A 20,165-nucleotide genomic window follows, 5' to 3' on the forward strand; every position below is an offset into this window, starting at 1 on the left:
CAATCAGATGTGCCTGTATGTTTTTTCTCTTCTCAGTTAAGGTAGTAAGAACATAAAAAATTCAACAGCAACTCACTGCCAATGCTAAAGTTTTGGACCAACTCACCTAGCTAAAAGTTGATGTCCAACTAGTGATAGAGACACTGCTGCCTGGATGAATTGAACAGAGGAAAGGGAAAGAGCTACAAAGGATGACACCAATCAGTTAAAAAACACAATGTATAGCTTCATTTTGTCCTCCAACTCACCTAGCTAAAATTGGATGTCGAATTGCCCGACAAGTGAGAGAGATACTCTAGCTGCCTAGATGAATTGATCAGAGGAAAGGGAATTTTAAAAGAGCTATAGAGGATGACACCAATCAATTAAAAATCATAATGTATAGCTTCATTTTGTTCTCCAAGATAAAGCAACCACCAACACCAGAGAACCTTAGATTGCAAGTTCAAATCAAAGTAGCTGAGTGGTCTCTTCAAGCTGGTTTTTATCCTCCTTTGTAGCCTCTAAATTTTACAACCATTCATCACTCTTCCTTTTAAATCTCTACCCATCTCATGTTGGAATTTGTGTTCTTTTACAGCCCATTTTATAGAGGTCCTCAACAATTTAAAATGTCCAAGGTATTGTGATGTTGTGCCAATATGCGTGCCTTGAGTCATCATGTTTTGTGCTTAGCTATCCCTCCATGGCGACATCCATAATTACTTTAAAAGCTATTCCGTTGTGATTTTTTTATCATCCTTTGACATGAGGGGTAAGGCCAATATCCTCCAAACCTATCTTGTTTGGTTTCACCACCATGATAGGCAATCCAAAGGGCTTTTGCTACCAATTCCTTTGCTCAAGGGATTCACTTTAAGAATATCACCAACAATACATAATCAAGGTAGAAATCTATCCCCTCTTGTGAGGATGATGCTCTCTTTCATTATACTTCATTGTACCTGGAGGGGTCACAAGAAACTTACAATATGCAAGTTTAGTTCCAATGTGAAATTTTGGTTCAAAAACAACTAATGGTTATGGATTATTACGGTAATGGAAGTTGTGAATGGTGTGAGGGGTGGGTGGTCTAATCAATCCCATATGGAGCAGTGGGGTCTATCTCCTCTTCATAATCCCCACACGCACTATGTGACTCACAACCCATCTGGTTTTTATTGGGGTAATCCTTGGATGTGGAGGTTGTGGTCCTAGCACTGGCGGTGATAATGGCACAGACTGGACTACATTCGGATTCCTTGGAACTATGTGCTGTGAGACGGTTGCTTGACAGGTTGTGCAGGCATCAGCGCGGGTACTTGAGGTGTGTTTGACCAGGCTAGTGGTGCCTGATTTGCCAACATTCGCTTAAGTACTAGGCAATCTTTAGATTGATGGCCATACTTACCACATGCATTGCAATTCCCATTGAATTTGACTCTGAATGTAGGACATTCACTCGTGCTATGTGGTCCTAAGTAAACCAAACACCATTGTTGCTCTCTTCTTGGGTACATATGGCTATTTTGAGGAGCTTGATTACCCCTAAAGTATTCTTGGAGAGCCTTAGCAAGGTCGGTCACAGACATTTCGGATATCTTGGGCTCCTTGGCAATGGGTTTTACTGTCATTGGCTCGTGCCCAGATACTTGAAAACTAACGGATTTTGTCTCCGAAGACACCTTTTTACCTGCAATCTCATCAAGTTGTCTTCTAATTGGATTGCATTGGTAGTGACTGCTTCCCACGTTGTAAGACCTCTAATGACTAGGCCATTGTATATGTCCTCGTGGCGCAATCCTCGGATGAATCTATCAAGCAGTTGGTTATTATTGAAGCGCTCATCGGGAGTGCAGCGAGAATTTAGATGCTTCAATCGACTTATAAAGTCTCTCACTGACTCCCCTTCCTCGCGTTCAGCTTTTTGGAGTTGAGATGCTACTCCCCAAAGCACACCCTCACGTATGTATTCTTTCAAATCTCTTGAGAGTGGGGTAGTGAGTGCACTCTTCAACCCTTAAGGTTCGAGACCAATCTCCGGCCTTCCCACTCAAGGTTAAGCCTAAGGCTTTACACTTATGCAGCTCATTGTGCTCTTCCAAGGAATCACACATGTGTTCAAAGACTTCAATGTGCTTCCTAACATCCTCGTTACCACTGAAGTTTTAAGTGAGCTTAGCCACTTGTACTGCCTTGCTTCTAGATTCTCTCTCAGGCATATCCCGCATGTTTTCCGCAATAGATCGTCCGATCGTCTAAGCAAACGCTGCGAGATCACCTAGGTGAGCACGCATAGCTGGTGGAGGCACTTCTGGGATAGCTTGGCTGATAGGAGTTGGCGTTGGTCTGGGTATGCTGGCAAATGACATAGGATATGATATGTGGCTAGGCCTAGCTCCTCTTGAATAAGGGTTGTGATAAGGCGGTCGTGGAGCATACGCCATTGGCATAGTGAGAGGCGTAGGAGCTACATGAGTATGAGTAGCGATAGGTACATAGGGTCGATAGGCACTTGCACGCACTGTTGTAGGTACTATTCCACTAGGTAGCGGTGTCATACTAACTATAGTGGTAATAGGTGCGCTTTCTGTCATGCTCATCATTGGGGTAGGCAATGTGGATTCCTTAATGGAAAGTTGAGCCAAGGTTGGAAAGCTAAAGTTACGGCTCGTGGGCTCAACCTGCATTGAGACTCCAGGCGAAACAACATACGAAGGGTCTATGGGACTCACCGAGGGAGTCTCCAATTGTGATAGGGTTGGTTGTTTGGCCTTGCCCGTATCCAAAAATCTCATAGGGCCAGTGGAAACTAGGTTCACTCCCCTATTTTGCCTCTCAAATTGGATAATTCTATGAATAACCTCACATATCATTTGTTGTTGCTCCTCTAGATTAGTGGCGCTAGATGTAGATCGTAGGACTTCTAACCAACCTACATGGTATGTGTAACCCGTGTATAGGTCAGTTAGAGTCTCTGTGTGTAGATCATATTCTTAATTTTCATTGAGAAATATCCCATCCAGACTTGGTGTGCCAAACGGTTCTCTTGAAGTGGACGCAATGTCACTTCTTATGGATTGGCTTCTAGGGACCTCTACTTTAGGACGAGCATCGGAATGTGGTAGCTTAGTAGGGCCCTCATTAAACGAAGTGGGTAGAATATCCACATGGACACTCTTTGGGAGGGTAGGGTCCACATGAGATGTGAATGGCGAATCCACTACCCCTCCTTCTTCATTTACTTTGCTTGTCGCATGTTCTGAGCGTGTAGCTCTACTAAAGGTCTCTATTAGACGACTAAACATGCTAGATTCGGGTTGTGGGACCCAAACTGGCATGTTTTGGCTTGTCTCCTCAGGGTTCTTGGTAGGGTGCCCTTCCATGGCTTCTGAGTCAGAGGACGAGTCACTATCCACTATTCGTGGATCTTGGGTTGCACTCCCTTGGGTTCCAGCCGAAGGCCAAGATGCTAACGTGGAGGGATGGTGTGAGCCTGCGTAGATTGAAACGCTTTCTAGTGGCTCAGGCTCTAGCACCCGACCAGAGCGTAGATGCATATGACATGGGTACCCTACGGGCGTTGGTGACTACCCTTGAAGTCCACACAAAAGGTTTCTTAGGTGTTTCACACCCCGTTTTTACTTGTTTTTGTATTGTTTTTAACCGGTTTCTAACACCCTTACTTATGGTCGAACCTGAACTAGGGCGTGTGATAGCCCAAAATGAGCGTATCGTTTAAAGGATCCTAGCGTGCTTTACAGCACCGTGTTCGCCTATCCAGAGCTCCTGTGGTCCTCAAAACAGTTTGTTTCCCTGTGGTTGGGGGGGAAAGGGTGAAGACCTATTTGCTTGTGGAGAAAAGGGCGAAGGCTTTATCCCACATGCTCACTTCACTCCTTGGGGAGTGGGCTACATATAGGGCTCAACTTCCCATAAGCTCTCACTTGAAAGAAAGCTATGGAGGCTCACTCTCCTATATATATATATCAAAAGACCGAGACCGAGGCCGGGGCCAATTGGGGGTTTTTCTTTTCAATTTTTTTTTCTCCAAATAAAAAATCTTTCCTCTCCGCACGTTTGGTTTACGTTTGGTTTTTTCTTTAAAAATAAAATTTAATTTTTTATTTTTATTTTTATTTTTTTAAAATTAATTTTTTTCTTTTTTTTTCTTTTTTCCTTTTTTTTCTTTTTTTTCTTTTTTGAGATAAGTTTTCTAGGGTTTCTTTCTAGGGTTCAGCCTTGGCTGCGGCGCAGTTTGCACATAGCGCAGGTCTGGGAATTCAAAAATCCCCCTCACACGCAGAAAACCAGAGAACAGAATGCAGCTCACACGCGGAGCAGAAAAATAACAAAAGAAACAGATTTACAGAAGACAAATTACAGAGACAGATTGCAGAACACGGAAACACTTCAACAACAAACACACAGTAGCCTTTCCTACAGTGTAAATTTCACTTCACGCAGCAGTCCGAGCTGCAAACTCTGCCCGACAGCGGCGCCAAAAATGTGCGCTTTTGCTGCACAGGTCGTAGCTGGGGACTTGCCGAACACCGTATGCAAGCCACGAATGGCTGCAAGCATACAACCAAGAAAGCAAGCTCAAACAGAATGCAAAAGGTGTGTCACTCACCACTCAACTGCCGCCTTGAAGGATTTCCGCGTCGCAGCCGTGAAGGAGGAGCCGCCGTCGACGCTCTACCGCCTCGCCTTCGTCGCCGTGCCGCTACACAGTGCTCGATCGCTCTCTCTCTCACTCTCTCTCTCTCTCTCACACACACACGCAGGAGAAGAAAACCAAGAAGATAAGGCAAGAGCACTCTTGTATTCACAACACATGAGAATGAGGGTTTTAGGGTTACATTTGACTCTTATAAGGTGACTTGGCCATTCACACATGGGCGCCTATACATGGCCAGCCGATCCTAACCCTTACCCTGCTGATATTTAAGGTGCGCCTCTCATCGGCGATCACCCAATCCCTTTATCCTTAACATATGGTGCCGACAAGCCCGGCCCATGACTCAGAATATTTAAATTAATGACGTAAATCTCAATGTCCGTTCACAGGTTAACAGTGCTTTGTTACCTTTCTCATCAATCTACTTTGAGTGTTGTGCTTCTCTCTCTATCTCTACTTACTTTTACTACATGTGTGTGTGTGTGTGTGTGTGTGTGTGTGTTGTTACCTTTATCGCTAATCTATTAGCTATGCTTCTCTCTATCCCTGTTGCTTGCTATGTCTGTGTTGTGCTTCTCTATATCTTTGTTGTTTGCTATATCTATGTGTGTTATTACCTTTGTCTCCACTTCAACAATTATTGTTCTCAATATGATATAATTTAAATAGTAACAATCTTACTCACCAAACAATAGAACTATCAACGCTATAAATTATTGATTATAATGCTTTGCGTAAGCCAAGCAAAACGAAAGTAGCATAAAGAAAGTCCTATAGCATAAAGGAAGAGTTAATAAAATTTAATGCATAAATAAGAAGAGAATTCTCTGTAAAATTAGTTTTGGCTTTTAATGTACTTCTAAAAGGAGGAAGGTTGTGTGTGAGAGAGAGAGGGAGAGAGGGCATGTAAGTTTAAGGCATATTCCTCACAAGGATTTTTTTTCCCTCCTTAATACAAATGAAAATTTAAACATGGTAAAGTATGAGTTACCGCTAAGTCTTGTAACTTTACCCTCGAGGAGAAAGAGCATTTAACTTTTACTGTACAAACATGTCCCTACTGCCCAAAGGATTGATCTACAATATATGCTCGGGGGGGGAGGGGGGGTCACTATATGTAAATCCTCTATATCACTTGCGTTCAAGGCCTATTTAAAAAGTCCCTTATCTGTGAATTTTTTTAGTGAATATAATGTATCCTTTCCTATTCAAATCTGTAAAAATTTTTTAAAATATAATAAATAAATCCCCTCTGTAAATATATTTTTGTAAGTTTTAAATATTTAAAATGTCATTCTCTTGAACCCACGTGATACTTACATATTTATACGAGTGACCCCTCGAGAATATATGGCAATACCCAGAATCTACAGCTGGAGTGAGTACTCTGATAATCTCCAATACAATGAATATTCAGTAAACTTTATGAAGCTATCATCATTGCCATAGAGACAAATGGATGAGAATTGGATGTGGCAAATGATGCGATTCTTTTTGGAAGAACATCACAATTCGGAGAATTTTCATGTGCAAATGATATGCAAAATCTTTACCACTCTTCTAATTTTCCTGATAAATTTTGAGGATGTTAAGATAAATAAGGGCTAACATATTTATTACAAGCACCCTCACCAATAGCTGGCATTTGACTTCACCATCGGCCCCAACCCATTGACAAATATATAGATACTACGAGGAGGTCTGGTACCTTCTAGCCCACCATATGCGGACCTTCAAGGAGTGCTTCTTGACAAATTTTTTCCAAGTAGAAATGTTAAGAATTTTCAACCATTTTCTTCCAACCCACTCCTCTGATTTGAAGTTCTCAGCAATTTTGTTGCCAACCCGATTGTCTTCCAATAAAAACCTCCAAGGATGGAAGCTAGCTTAGGTTGGGGGAGGGGGGGGGGGTATGTTACTCCTCTTCTATACCTCTTTGTAATCCCTACCCAGCTTAGGCATTTCACCTTATACATGGCCAAAGGCATACCATTGTATAATGCTTTGAGTGACTTCGATTAGGTTGGATGTTATGACATGCAAGTATCCTATAATTGCTTTTTCTTTCATCGTGGTGATTCATGTGTATCATAGCTTATGTCTCTACACATGACAATTATAGTTCTGTCGTCACCACGAGAGAAGTTTGAAGCTTTTCATAAAGCTTTGGGCTTATTGCCATTTGGGGATGGATCAACCACATGATCTCTGTACATATTCACATCATCACTACATGGGAGATTTGTAGCCATTTATATAGTAGTGATGTGTGTATGTAGGCTGATAATTCGTCGGGGCACTTTTTTCTTTTTTTCCCTCGAGCATGTGTACACACTCTTATAAGTGAGTGTTTAAGTGACCTTATCGTGCCACTTTACTTGTACTTCACTCATTCTCATCAATCTACTTTGAGTGTTGTGCTTCTCTATATGTCTACGTGCTTGTTGCTGCATTTGTGTGCGTGCTATTACCTTTGTCTCCACTCTATGTGTTGTGCTTCTCTCTATCTCTGTGTTTGCGTGTGTGTAGCTACCTTTGTCTCCACTCCAACAGTGATTATTCTCAACATGATATAATTGAAATAGTAATAATCTTACTCCACCAAACAATAGAACTATATCAATGGTGTAAATTATTGATGATGATGCTTTGAGTAAGGCAAGCACAAAGAAGGTAAAGGGAAGTCCTACAACATGAAGTCTTGTAGGACAATGCAAGGCATAGCTGCACCTTCTTATGAACAAAGTCACGAATCTTTCAAATTTTTAAATGGCCAAATGTGGAACGAGGGCAATGCTTCTAATTGCAAGCGTCGTCGTCCTTCTCATGGCGTCGTCCTTCACGAGAATTTTGGTGTGAGTTTTGCAAAATTGCGGCTTAAATTCGTGAATGGAATTTATGCTAATGAAATTGGCTTCCGCAGACTAGCGCTGGGATACATCTACCCCGCCTTCAAGTGTTTCCAAACAATAGAAGTTGACGTGCCTGACCCCCAACAACTGCAGCTTTGGTGTCAATACTGGTACCGCTTTTTCCTTTTTGCTTCTGTATTCTATATATTTACAAAGGAACTTTAAAAAAAAAATAAACCCTTGAGATTGGTAATGGGAGAAATTTTAGCCTGTCAGGCTTAATCGTGCCAACGGTATGGTGAGAAACGAGAACCCGTCGGGCTTTAATTGTGCCAACGGTATGGTGGGAAATTTTAGCCCGTCGGGCTTAATCGTGCCAACGGTATGGTGAGAAAGGGGAACCCGTCCGGCTTAATTGTGCCAACGGTATGCTATGCTGGGAAATTTTAGCCCATCGGGCTTAATCGTACCAATGGTATGGTGGGAAATTTTAACCCATAGGGCAATGGTATGGTGAGCAAGGGTACGAGTCGGGCTTAATCGTATGGTAAGCAGGGCTCGTACCCGGGACCTCCATGTTCCCAACGTGCTATCCCCTACCCTGCCCACCACACCCCCCTTGGCTACAAAAGAAACCCTTGCATTCTGGCAAATATTCACATAGATATTTTGCTTATCTATTGATCTTGATCTTATACATCTCCTCCATCGATGTGGTAATGCCATAGAGGCTCGTAGAGCCTAGAAGGGAGTTCAACATGTTCCCATTTGAATAATTTGATCGAGTATCTAACCACCATTTGTAGTGACTTCCAAGGATAGGTTCTCCTTACCTCATCCATTTCTGGGTGTACATATTAAAAGAAAGGATCATGAGCCCACAAGTCAAAGCAAAGATAATGAGCCCACAAGTTAAAGCAAAGATTTGAGTATTTCACAAAGGCAATTTGATGTGTTGCTTGCATCTTGATAAGCAATAAAAAACATAAATCGGTGTTTTGTAACTCATTTATAATCCAAATAGAATGTTTTATTTATATGGCTTTCTTTTGCTTTCAATTTTAGAAAAGCATTCATTAGAAGAATTTTTTTTATCATGTGTCAATGTTTAGGAAATTTTTGCTTAGAATAACACTAAAATGAAAATATTTTACAATAATATGGATGTTTTATCGATTTTAACCACAAAAGCTCAATTATTTCTAAGGCTAAAGTGCCTTTAATAGGTTTTCCAAGCTTTACCATCAAATTGCCCTCAAGAATTTTTATAAAGGATATAGCATCATACTCAGAATTATTTCGATTTGCATGTTTGCATTTAACTTTGTCTAAGCCATAATTCAAAAATAGCATGTAAATTCCTAACATTCATTTTATAAACTTTTCTTGCATGCCAAAGGATTATCATTGCAATCATAACTGTACTAGAGAGAGTAGCAGATGCATTAATATCATGGTAAATGTATTCTTACCTTAATCATTCATTTAAAAACATTGAATTTACTTTGAAATTTTAAGCTCAATATGTTATCTCCCTTTTCTATTTTTTGGTAATCTAGGTTGCCTTTATATGGGGAAGTGAAGCTTGCATTCATAATATATTTATGGCATCCAAAGACTCAGGTAAGAAATTTGACCTTTGTTTAGACATGTTATTGAGTGCAATGTTTTACTTTGATTTCTCTTCTTAATATTTGATATTAAAAAAAAGATGTTTTTTGAGATTAGGTAAAGCATAAAATAAGTTAAGAACTTAGCTACATGTGCATAATTTAGTTTGCTATTAATTTGTAATGTATAAATTTTGTCTATAATCTAAGCTTTGGAACGAACCAATTACTTGTGATGTTCTTCTTAAAAAGTATGTATTAACATTTAGAAAATATTATTGTCTTGATGAGTGGTCTACTTAACTAAACATAAATTAAAAACAAATTAGTTTTAATACCTTTGAATTTTGTGGAGGCATTGTGAGTTCCTCTCTTATTATTTTAAAGGAGGCCTTAGCTAAAAGTTTAAAGTTACCAAATTTTAAAGAAATCATTGCCCTAGATCATGTAAGAAAATACACTAAGTGAAGCTTGATCATAAGACAAAGAACTTCAAGTAAGAGAAACAAAGAATAATGCTCAATTATTGTTGCAAACCAAAGTTCCAAACTGATGGTGTCTCCCCACTTATGCACTCTTACAAGGAGCTTTATGATGGCGATCTAGGTAGTATCTACACAGAGGATATCATGCACATGAGAAATGAGGGCTACAAAACTAGGCTATATGTAGTATTGGATTATAAGTCAACCAATGTAGGCCACCCTAAAATTGGTTTAAATGGATCGAACTAGCTGCATCACCCTACGACTGGTTTAAACGGATCAAACCAGCCACATCACCCATCGACAATTAGAACCATATTAGACTTTAATCAAGGACCTACAGTTTCTACATAGGCTCTAAATCCATCTAAGTTCATCTAGGTTCCCAAATAGGCCCAAACAGAAGGAGAAGGTGGAAGAGCTCCTTCTACCTCTAAGAGTGCAGCCAATCAACTCGTGCTAACATTGCATTAATATGCATCCTACTTGTTTGGCATGGTGCCAAGTCCTCATTGTCATGAACTACCTCTTTGGTCCATTACAAACTCGATAAAGGTGTCATTCCCTCTCCCAAGAGATTTTGTCTCGATGAAGGTGTTGATCTCTCTCCCTATCCACACAATTCTCCATTCTTGAGTTCGACTCCTCTATACAAGATCAGTTCAAAATGCACAAAGTGATAATATATCTCAATGTACTTTGTGCAAGCACGGAAGACGGGTTTCTTCATAATGTATAAATTTACATTATTATGTGGCTCTTAGAAAGACCAATACTCACAAAAATGTGTCAATCTACTTGTACAAGCATGAGTGGTCTGAGAAGAATGTACGGGAGAGGGTGAGCTTGAGCTCTTTGTAAAGAAAACTTCTTTACACACACACACGCGCGCGCACACACACACACACACACACAAAAGTAGACAAGCACATAAGAGAGAGATGGATGGTTTGATTTTCTTCTCTTTCTTCTTACTTCTCTACAATCATAATATAATAGTAAGAGTACATACTATAAGGGAAATCACTCTTCTACTAAAACATACAAGGCCCATAGTGTAAACTTGAATATATAATCTGGATCTATAACTATGTCATAAATCTAGTAAAAAAAGGTGGTTGTCATACAACTTGTAAACCATTGGTGGTATATCAACCACAATCTCACCACCTATGCTAGTGATATACCTTAATATCTCAACAATCCCCCTTGAGCTCAACTCCATACCCTACACTCTGAGTTAGCTTCAAAACCTACAACTCCATACCCTACACTCTGAGTTAGCTTCAAAACCTACAACAATCTCCCTTACCCTACACTCTGAGTTAGCTTCAAAACCTACAACAATCTCCCTTGAGCTTAGCTCCATACCTTACACTGTGAGCTCGCTTCTAAACTTGCAAAGATGCTCTAGCCACCTAATCCTCTATGATGACATAAAAAACAAATCCTAATCATCTGCTAGAACCTTCTCGCTCATGAAAAATTGATTTTTCACCTCTATATGATTCATTTTAGCATGATGATATACTAGGTTACTAGGGTTTTGCAAACAAGCTACCTCACATGTCTTCATAGAAATAACCACGTACTCTATACATCTAGTAGAGCAACACTCCTAAAAGAGAACATAAAGCCACAAGAAATATCTCTATCTGAGACAACACTACCAACCCAATAGTCCTAGTGGTCAAACTCTCTTCAATGCACTTGTACATAGTAGGGTCCTCTAAAAGATTACTAGTATCTATAGCCAATTTTATGTTGCGGCACTCTCTACAATGCGCTTGTACATAGTAGGGTCCTCTAAGAGATTACCAGTAGCTATAGCCAATTTTATGTTGTGGCACTCAAACAACCTGTCATTCCATAGAAAGTAAGTCCAAAGCATACTACCTCTATAAAATCCAAATCCCATTTTGTCATCTAATCACTGTATACCCAAGAAGCATTGTAGACTACTAGAACAATGTCCCTATTAGTCTTTTTCACATATAGTGAAAAAAACTATTGTAGATGTATAAAATCCAATAGTGATAAGATACTCTCCTATCTTTTATGCTCTAGGTGCTTGTTTCAATCTATACAAGGCTTTACACAACCTGTAAACAAACTATGGGTGCACATATGGTCCTCATATCTTGGCGATGTATCATGTATACCTTCACTTGTAAATAACCATGTAAAAAGGCATTCTAGTTTACGTCTATTTTATGTAGAGACCATCTCTTAACTATAGCCATAACAATGATTACTCTCACGATTTCATCCTAACAACCGAGATGAAAGTCTCCTCATAGTCAATGCCATAGGACTGTACGTATCCATTGGCTACTACTAATCTTGCCTTATAGTTGCTCACATACCTATCTAAATTTTTCTTTACTTTATAGACCCACTTGCATCTAGTTGCCTTTTGTGCCTTAAGCAAAGGCACTTCATGACTTATTTGCATCGAACATAGTCATCTCTTCATCCATGATGTCCAACGCAGCCGTCTCTTATTTGCATCCCCAATGCAATCGTCTCTTCATCCATGGCATCTTCCCAATGCTTATGTCTAAGTGCCTCCTTGAAATATGTAATGATTGGCTATCTACGTATACCCATCATATCTTAATATGTCCATTGGATATCTTCCCCTCATAGACCTGCATACATGTGGATCACTGCTAGCTCTTTTCTGAGCCACTATCCCCATCAATAAATGAATGACCTTCTCAAACACCACGCATTATGAAAGGCTGATCCACCTTCTCTTTTTCCTTTCGTGATACATGTGAATTTGCAAAATTTTTAGCACCTGTACTACCACCAAATGATGTGTCAAAAATTATGGGATTCTTCCTCAACCTTCTTGACAATAGATCCACTGCTTGAGGACTCTCCTGGTCCTCTAAGCACATGTTATTGATGCACTCCATTCAATGTGTAGCCACATTGTTGTTTACATCAAACCTCTATGGAATCCTTCACTGATCTACTCATCTCGCCAAAAACAACATCTTCTATAACCTTTTTGCTCAAGGGAATATCCAATAAAGATACATTTTTTTTTCCTTGGAGTGGTCCAAACTCATCTGGCATATACACATATGCAATGCATACAAACACTTTGAAGTGTATGTGAAATCTAGTTTTTTTTCATTAAATTTTTATTCAAGATATAGTGGGGGTTCTTTACATAGTATAAACTGCAGTTTGCTTTCTATTACTTTAGTCCAAAAATAGTGAGGTAGTCCTTTCTCATTCATCAACGCATAGACAAATCTTGCAATATACTCGTTCTTCCTTTCTTACAACCCCATTTTGTGATGGGTTGTGTACCTACATGTAAATTGTATCTTTATCCCATGTTCTCTTAGATAATCATTGAATTCATTGGAGAAACATTATCCACCACCATTTTATCTTAGGTATTTTGTATGCATGATGACTGACCTTTTCTTTCTTCCCCCACAATTTGATCTAAGGCATTTTATATGCATGATGATTTTTTCTTTCTCAACCATAGCCTTGAAGCTCTAAAAGTGCATAAACACTTTGATTTTATCTTTCATGAAGTATACCCACTCCTTCCTAGTGTGATCATCAATTGTAGAGACATAATAGTGGCATCCTTTTATTGATTCCACATTAGAAATGCACGACATCCAAATGGCCTTTGAATTACATTCTTGTCATCAAGAAATTCATGCTTGGACTATTTTCCTGATTGGCATCCTTCACAAATGTGCATTCTATTCACTTTGAACTTTGGCAAACCTGTAATGCTTTAGGCTTGCATATTTTTCAGCCAATATTGACACAACCAATGCATTTATGCTAATTGCCAATGTGTACAATTATGCTTGTACCATGTGTAAACATTATAATCTTCACTTCAAGCATGTTTACATCCAATGTAAACATGCCAATTATATTCTCCTTTTCAACCACGTGGCGTTGGTTTGAAATCTTCTATATCACATTCACAAGGCCATGCTCAACCATTTATCCAATAGAAACCAGGTTCATTGTAATGTTTAGAACATGAAGTATATCAGCCAAGTACTTCATTTTTCTATCCTACATATCCTAGTAAGATAGGCAATGACATCTTATTAACATGTGTAATAGGATGCATAGTATCATCAGCTATTTTTACATACCCTTGTTTTTTAATTTTTTGCATATCTCTAAGCCACTCATCATGAACCACCTAAATCAGCATAGCATACATCTCTATGATTTCGTGCATGTACAACCATGAAACTAAGCATATGATATATCCCAAAAAGATACACTTTTATCTTCGGCTTGCTTGCTTTGAAGATGCTTGCTTCAAGATGCATAGTTCCTAAATCAACATACCATACATCTTCATGATTTCGTGCATCTGTAGTCATGGAACTAAGCATATGCTATATCGCAAAAAGAAGCTCAATTTTATCTTCAGCTTGCTTGAAGATGCATAGTTCCTTTGCAGTTTCTCACGTTTTATATAATTTTTCTTTTTATACTATCCCTTTGCCATATAGGGTTATCCATGTAAATTATTTTAGGTAGGTTATCTATGTGAATTGTTTTTGGTGTGTTTAAATCCATGTGAATTATTTTTAGTGGGTTATCCATGTGATTTATTTTTAGTGGGTTATCCATGTGAATAATTTTTTTGGTGGGTTATCCATGTGAATTATTTTGGTATATTATCTATGTGAATTATTTTTCTAGGTCATGCATGTAAATAAGTTTATGCTCCAACAAGTGTGCAATTTACTTGATGATAGTGTATTAATATGGTTCATAGCATGCACATGCATTTTAGTAATTTTGAAGTGAAATTTAGAACTGAAGTGAACCTACCAACCTAGGCATTGAGTACCATGATAAGCTAGACATGCATTAGCTTTCATTTTAAATATAATAAAATAAGAGAATTTAGAGAATATGTCTCATACTCTACGAATTTTATAGATGTCTCTAGATATGGCAAGGCATTATTAAAAACAAAATGGGTTTTAAAAACTTTCACCTTTAATGGTAAAAATATGCAACTTGCAAAGTGATAACAACACACTATATGGGTCCATGGCTTAGTTGTCACTTTGCTCTTCACATGCACACACACCCCCATAAACATATTGGTACTCAATCCCCCTACTAGGGATTTAAAAAAAAATTAAGAACATTGATCTAGGGTTGGAATTATTATATAGAAAATCATATCCTTGTAGATTAGGCAAGGTTGATAATAAATTAAGAATTACTACAGCAATACCAGACACATGCATGCACATGGAGAGAGAGAGAGAGAGAGAGAGAGAGAGAGAGAGAGAGAGAGAGAGAGAGAGAGAACACTATAATTGCCCACTTAAATGCATCATGAATTTTTATAATATGAAGACCATGTATATACAAATGCTTTATGCAAGACATCCAACAATCAATTTTTGAATGTCAAGTGCAAGGAGGATCTTGATAGATATAATCATTACAAAAATAATATGTATATGTCTCAAAGATAATAAATTAGGGAGTTTGGGAATTCCCAATTTCGAATATTATCCTCAAAAATTTAAGTTTATGTTGCCCTGTGCAAATGATAGTTCATCTTAAAAGGAAATCAATTTACAAACATCATTCTAAGATATAGTTCAAATCCAAAAAAGAAAGACTAGTTTTTTGAAACTTGAAAAATGAAACTTGACTCTTTCATGTTTGTCTAGAAACATACTTACTTTGCAACATGGTTTCTTAGACTATCTTTATTGTTTCTTTCAGGGCACTGCTCACATATATACAACTTACTTAAAACCACACTTATCCAAGCATATGTTGGAGATTGATGCAAAATTAACACTTGTGCGAAGGTGGGCATTGGAGATGATTAGTGTACATTGGAAGAACATCCGCCTCTTTGCCCATGAGAAGTTTTTTGAAATTTTTCAATACATTTCCTTACACCCACATCGTGCAATCCCAGAGGTTAGTTTGTCTTTTCATTTTGTCCTTTGATTATTCTTAAGAAACTTATAGAGTTGTCAGTTATGATTAGATAGCATATAACACAAAGCAATTTTGGGTACCATTCCAAGCCTTGTTCTATCACGGTATGCATATTTTATATGTGAGTTTCCAGAGAAGGATATAATATATCCCATGACTTTTCTATGAGAAGAGTGTGAGATAATGTATAGTGTTGTCATTTTATGTTTAATAATAGAGGAGATGTTATTAAAATCCATATAGAAGTGCACCCTAGAGTGGTACACCACAAAGAGGGAGGGAGGGAATTCCCATCGTTACTATGAAATCAATGGACCATATCAAGGAGTGGAATATACAATTAGTTGAAGGAAACACGGACTTGTTGTGCATATCCTTGCATTGTACAACAATAGGTGGTGTATCATCACGCAATATTATGTAGTACACATTGTAGTTCATAGTAACATTCATTCATTTATCAGCACAGGTGAAGCCATAAGAAAATAGAGAAATGATTTCTATGTAAAAAGGGCAGATAAAATAAGCAGCTTTGTAGGTTTCTTGGTGAGAGCATGGTGATCAGGAGAATGTTTGAGGCACAACCATTCCTTAGGGTGGGAAAGGGCGAGCCCTAGGTTGTGAGCTAGGTATGCTCTTTGAGCTATTCCCACCTACCATGAATGCTAGGTGGGATTTTGAGTACCATTGGAGAATGAAATAGTGTGAATAATGATAACCTTCATTATGCGAGATCAAAATAATTAGGTTAATGCGAGATCCATATCTCACCAAAGTTATGAAAACATGTCACACCTTAGACTATTTCCAAATAGTCTCTCTCAAGTGAGATCTCAACATGGAGATGCATGCCACACATCCAAATGCACTTATTCCAACACCCCTGTCATCTCTATGGTTGTGAAGTTAATGTAGATATGAGCATCTCTCCATGCATTCATCCAAGTGTACAATGTCCTCCAAACCTTTCATTGAGATCAATTCCATGTCCTCCACAGTATGACCTTTTGATACCTTGATTATGTCATCGACAGAATAAAAATTTTGGTCAAATATATGTTGGAATTTGTGGGGAAGAAGGGAAAAAGAGTATCATGCATCATCCCATGGTAGCTCCAACTTCGAGCTATCTGCATTTGGCCAAGCCTGTAAGAAAAAATACAAAGGGAGTAGTCAAACTTGTTTGGATCTAAACCAAGGCCAAAGTAGTTCTAAGAGCCAAAGGAGTGTTGAGAACACCGTAGGCCGGATAGGTTGTCCGCCCATTATGTGAATGGCGTTGTAGAGTTGCCTTACAACACCATCAGCAACGCAGGCACATGGAGCAGCCCACCGTCCACGACTCGCCGAAATCTCAAGCACTGCCCTCTTCTCCATGTATCCAGTGCATTCTCTCCATAGGGGTGGAAATATTCCCCCTCCGTGTGTAGGCACCACACTTATTCTGTGTGCAAAAGATCTTAATGTTGGGAGTACATGCCTCATCCAATGGGAACAATTGGCCCCACATTTGCAACACAAACACCATATTTGGTTACACCATCTTTGAAATTGGAGACAATGGACATGCCAAGATTACACACACAGTTATTTATTGATAAAGATCCAAACCATAAATTCACGAGATGAAGAAAATCCAATCTTTATGAGGATCCCAATCTCATCAGAGACTCTGTGTGAATAAGATGATGATATCATGATCATGATAACGAGCATCCGCAAATTCATATGCTTGGAATCAAAACAATGATGGACACATTGCAACCAATGATATCGCCTCTAGAGGTTTTCATGTGTATGAGCACCCTCTTACTAAGGAGTGTGTGTGTGTGGAAGGTGGAATCCAATCCTAAAGGTCAAAGGACACTAGAGGGATGTCCTTCCATACTACAGAATTTATCCTAAGAGAGCCTTGTTTTCTATCTTTACTAGTCACAAGTTGTATGTTGGAAGGGTTCAACTATTGGGAGTTTGTGTTGTACTCAGTTTTATTTCTATAAATAAATATAAATATATATATTAGAGGGGTTGAACTACTTGGAGTTTGTGTTGTACTTAGTTATACATATATATAAATGAGTACATGGATGCAGGGAGATGTCTATCCTTGGAAATATGTCAGAGAGATGGGAATTAATAGCCTTGTTTTTTTCATGTAGAGTTGAATAATCTCCTCCTTGTCATCTTTAAATTCTCTATCATCTTCTGTTTTCTTTTTCTCCTACAATTCCCTTCTGGCGTGTCAAAACAAAGCTAAACTCAGGCCAAGGACAGAGGTAGGTTTTGTGTTATTATACACCCATTCATTCCTTTGTAGCCAGATATGCCATAGCAACTCAGCTCTGAGCATATTCCACTTAAGTGATGAGCACCCAAAAAATCACCCAAAATAACATGCTTCTAAGATAAATCCCTTTTAAGAAGAGGTTTTAAACTTTTTTGAATTAATTCAATAGATTTTGAATTAAAAGGGTAGAAAAAGAAGAAGAGATGGGGGATATCTTCAAATCCTGTTAGGCATCCAGGGCAAGACCCAGTTCCAATCCCCACTGCCAACTAAGCCTTGGAATTGGTCCAGACTACCTTGTGCAAGATAAGACAGAGCAGACATCTAGGACTTCTTTGGTTCAATTTTGACATGCAAGAGGTTTGTAAACTTGAAGCACCATTGCTTCTTATCCAACAACACATTTTATCTAGAATTAAGCTAAGGGTGAAGCCGCCCCGCCTAGCTTCATAATAGTAACCCTAAAGCAAACACTATAGAAACCCTAACGCATGTCTCTCACATGCAAACTCTTGATGCACCTTCTTCCTCTACTTTTGTGTGCAGGGTTTAGAATCATCTCATAAATAAACTTGGATATCGCATGATAAAGGGGCGATGTGATGCATGTGACAATCTATTACAAAAAATAGATTTAAAAAGCTTGTGTGTGCACATGTGAGGTGGAGTGATGAAGAGGTGCCAAAAAGTGCATGCATGTGCATGTGCAAGAGAGAGAGAGAGAGAGAGAGAGAGAGAGAGAGAGAGAGAGAGAGAGAGAGAGAGAGTGTAATATTAACATCTATAGAAGGCCAAAATAACCTATGAGACTCAACATGTAACTAAAATATCATGTTGTTCTTGAGCTAAATCCATGGCTCAAAGAAGACATGAACACATGGACAAGAACATCCTACCAATCAACTAGTAAATCTATAGTAGCAAAGAATCAAGTATAATCACCTTGCTAAAATTGTTTTGGGCTTTTATATAAAAAATTTGGCTCGGGTTTTTGTTTGGGTTAATGGGAATCCTTAATGATTAATCTACCTTCACAACTTGTTTTCGAGCTATTAGTGCCTCAATGCATGCATGCATGTGTGTGTGTGTGTGTGTGTGTGTGTGTGTGTGTGTGTGTGAGAGAGAGAGAGAGAGAGAGAGAGAGAGAGAGAGAGAGAGAGAGAGAGACTATAAATTATAGTAGCTTAGAGAATTTGATTATAATATTTTCAAGTTAAACCAGTGCAATATTAGTATGATTTTCTAAAAAACTTCTGTTTTTATCATTGGAGCAGGTAAAGTTAGAGTAGTAGCATTGGAAATTACATTGTGATGGTGGTATCCTCTAGCACAACACCAAAATAATTTGATTGTGCATGCCACATTATGGGGTTTCACATGATTCTTTGAAGACATTGAGGCTGTAGCTCTAATGCTTATATCACTACAAGTTGAGAAGTTGTGTTACCTCATCAAGGAAATAAAATGAGCCTTTGTATTTTCCCATAGCCCCACATGGTATTTTCAATATGCTATAAAATGCTAATAAATTTATTGTATGGCTCTTAAGAATGTACTTTCAATGATATAATAATGTTTCTTTCAAGCTTATATGATGGCAAAAGTATCCTAGGTCACCATCTTATTCATACTTTTCCAAAATTTTGAGTTCATAATTTAGAACATTTTTTGTAGACTATTTGAATTAGTTCTTTAAGACATGATAAATCCATAAAAGTGCACATGAAGCAATTTAAGTTTAAAGTGGACGTAGAAAAAAAAATAAAGGTGTGCTCACTGATGTCCCTAGATAATGAAAATAATACACATGTATTATTATCTGTACTTTCATGTTGGGAGAGGCGCTTTTATAACCATTTCCTCTTGAAAGTCTTTGTTTTTTCTCAAGTACAAACTCCACACTACCATGCTTTACTTAATATGGTTTCTCTTTTAACACTCAAGTTGTTGTTTCAAATTTGGACCTTTTTTTTTTCTATTTGTTAATCCCATTTTGGATTAACAAACATGCTCCTCCAATTGCGAACATTAATAAGTGTCATGAAACGGCATTATAAAAGTTGTACATTATGAGATATTGGCCACCCATGGCCTAGTTAAGTGAGTTTTGGGTGCCCAAGTGTGAATAAGGGCTAAATGTATACAAGGCATTTTCTCATAATGAAAAGATGCAATTCCCTTTTGTGCTATAGAGAGCTCTTCTTTGTGTCTTGAGAGAGATTGAGAGAGAGAGCATTCTAGCACTGTGCCTCTTCTATGCTTGTATGATTCATGCTTGTGTGG

General features: G+C 38.4%; 1 protein-coding gene across 2 annotated transcripts; it reads left to right on the forward strand.

Moving 5' to 3' along the window:
• The first annotated feature begins 7,449 nt into the window (after positions 1-7,449).
• Positions 7,450-19,470, forward strand: LOC147613982 (putative HVA22-like protein g). Of its 2 annotated transcripts, XM_086781276.1 has the most exons (6): positions 7,450-7,515; positions 7,584-7,682; positions 8,912-8,968; positions 9,072-9,135; positions 15,371-15,574; positions 19,157-19,470. In XM_086781276.1, the coding sequence occupies exons 1-6, from the start codon at positions 7,454-7,456 to the stop codon at positions 19,169-19,171; spliced, it is 501 nt and encodes a 166-aa protein (XP_086637402.1). In that variant the 5' UTR covers positions 7,450-7,453; the 3' UTR covers positions 19,172-19,470. The 2 variants fall into 2 exon arrangements, with proteins under 2 accessions (XP_086637402.1, XP_086637403.1); XM_086781277.1 differs by lacking the exon at positions 8,912-8,968.
• Positions 19,471-20,165: the final 695 nt, after the last annotated feature.

Source organism: Cibotium barometz, chromosome 43, assembly GCF_041138505.1.
Source record: "Cibotium barometz isolate CiBa-2024 chromosome 43, ASM4113850v1, whole genome shotgun sequence".
Lineage (NCBI taxonomy): Eukaryota > Viridiplantae > Streptophyta > Polypodiopsida > Cyatheales > Cibotiaceae > Cibotium > Cibotium barometz.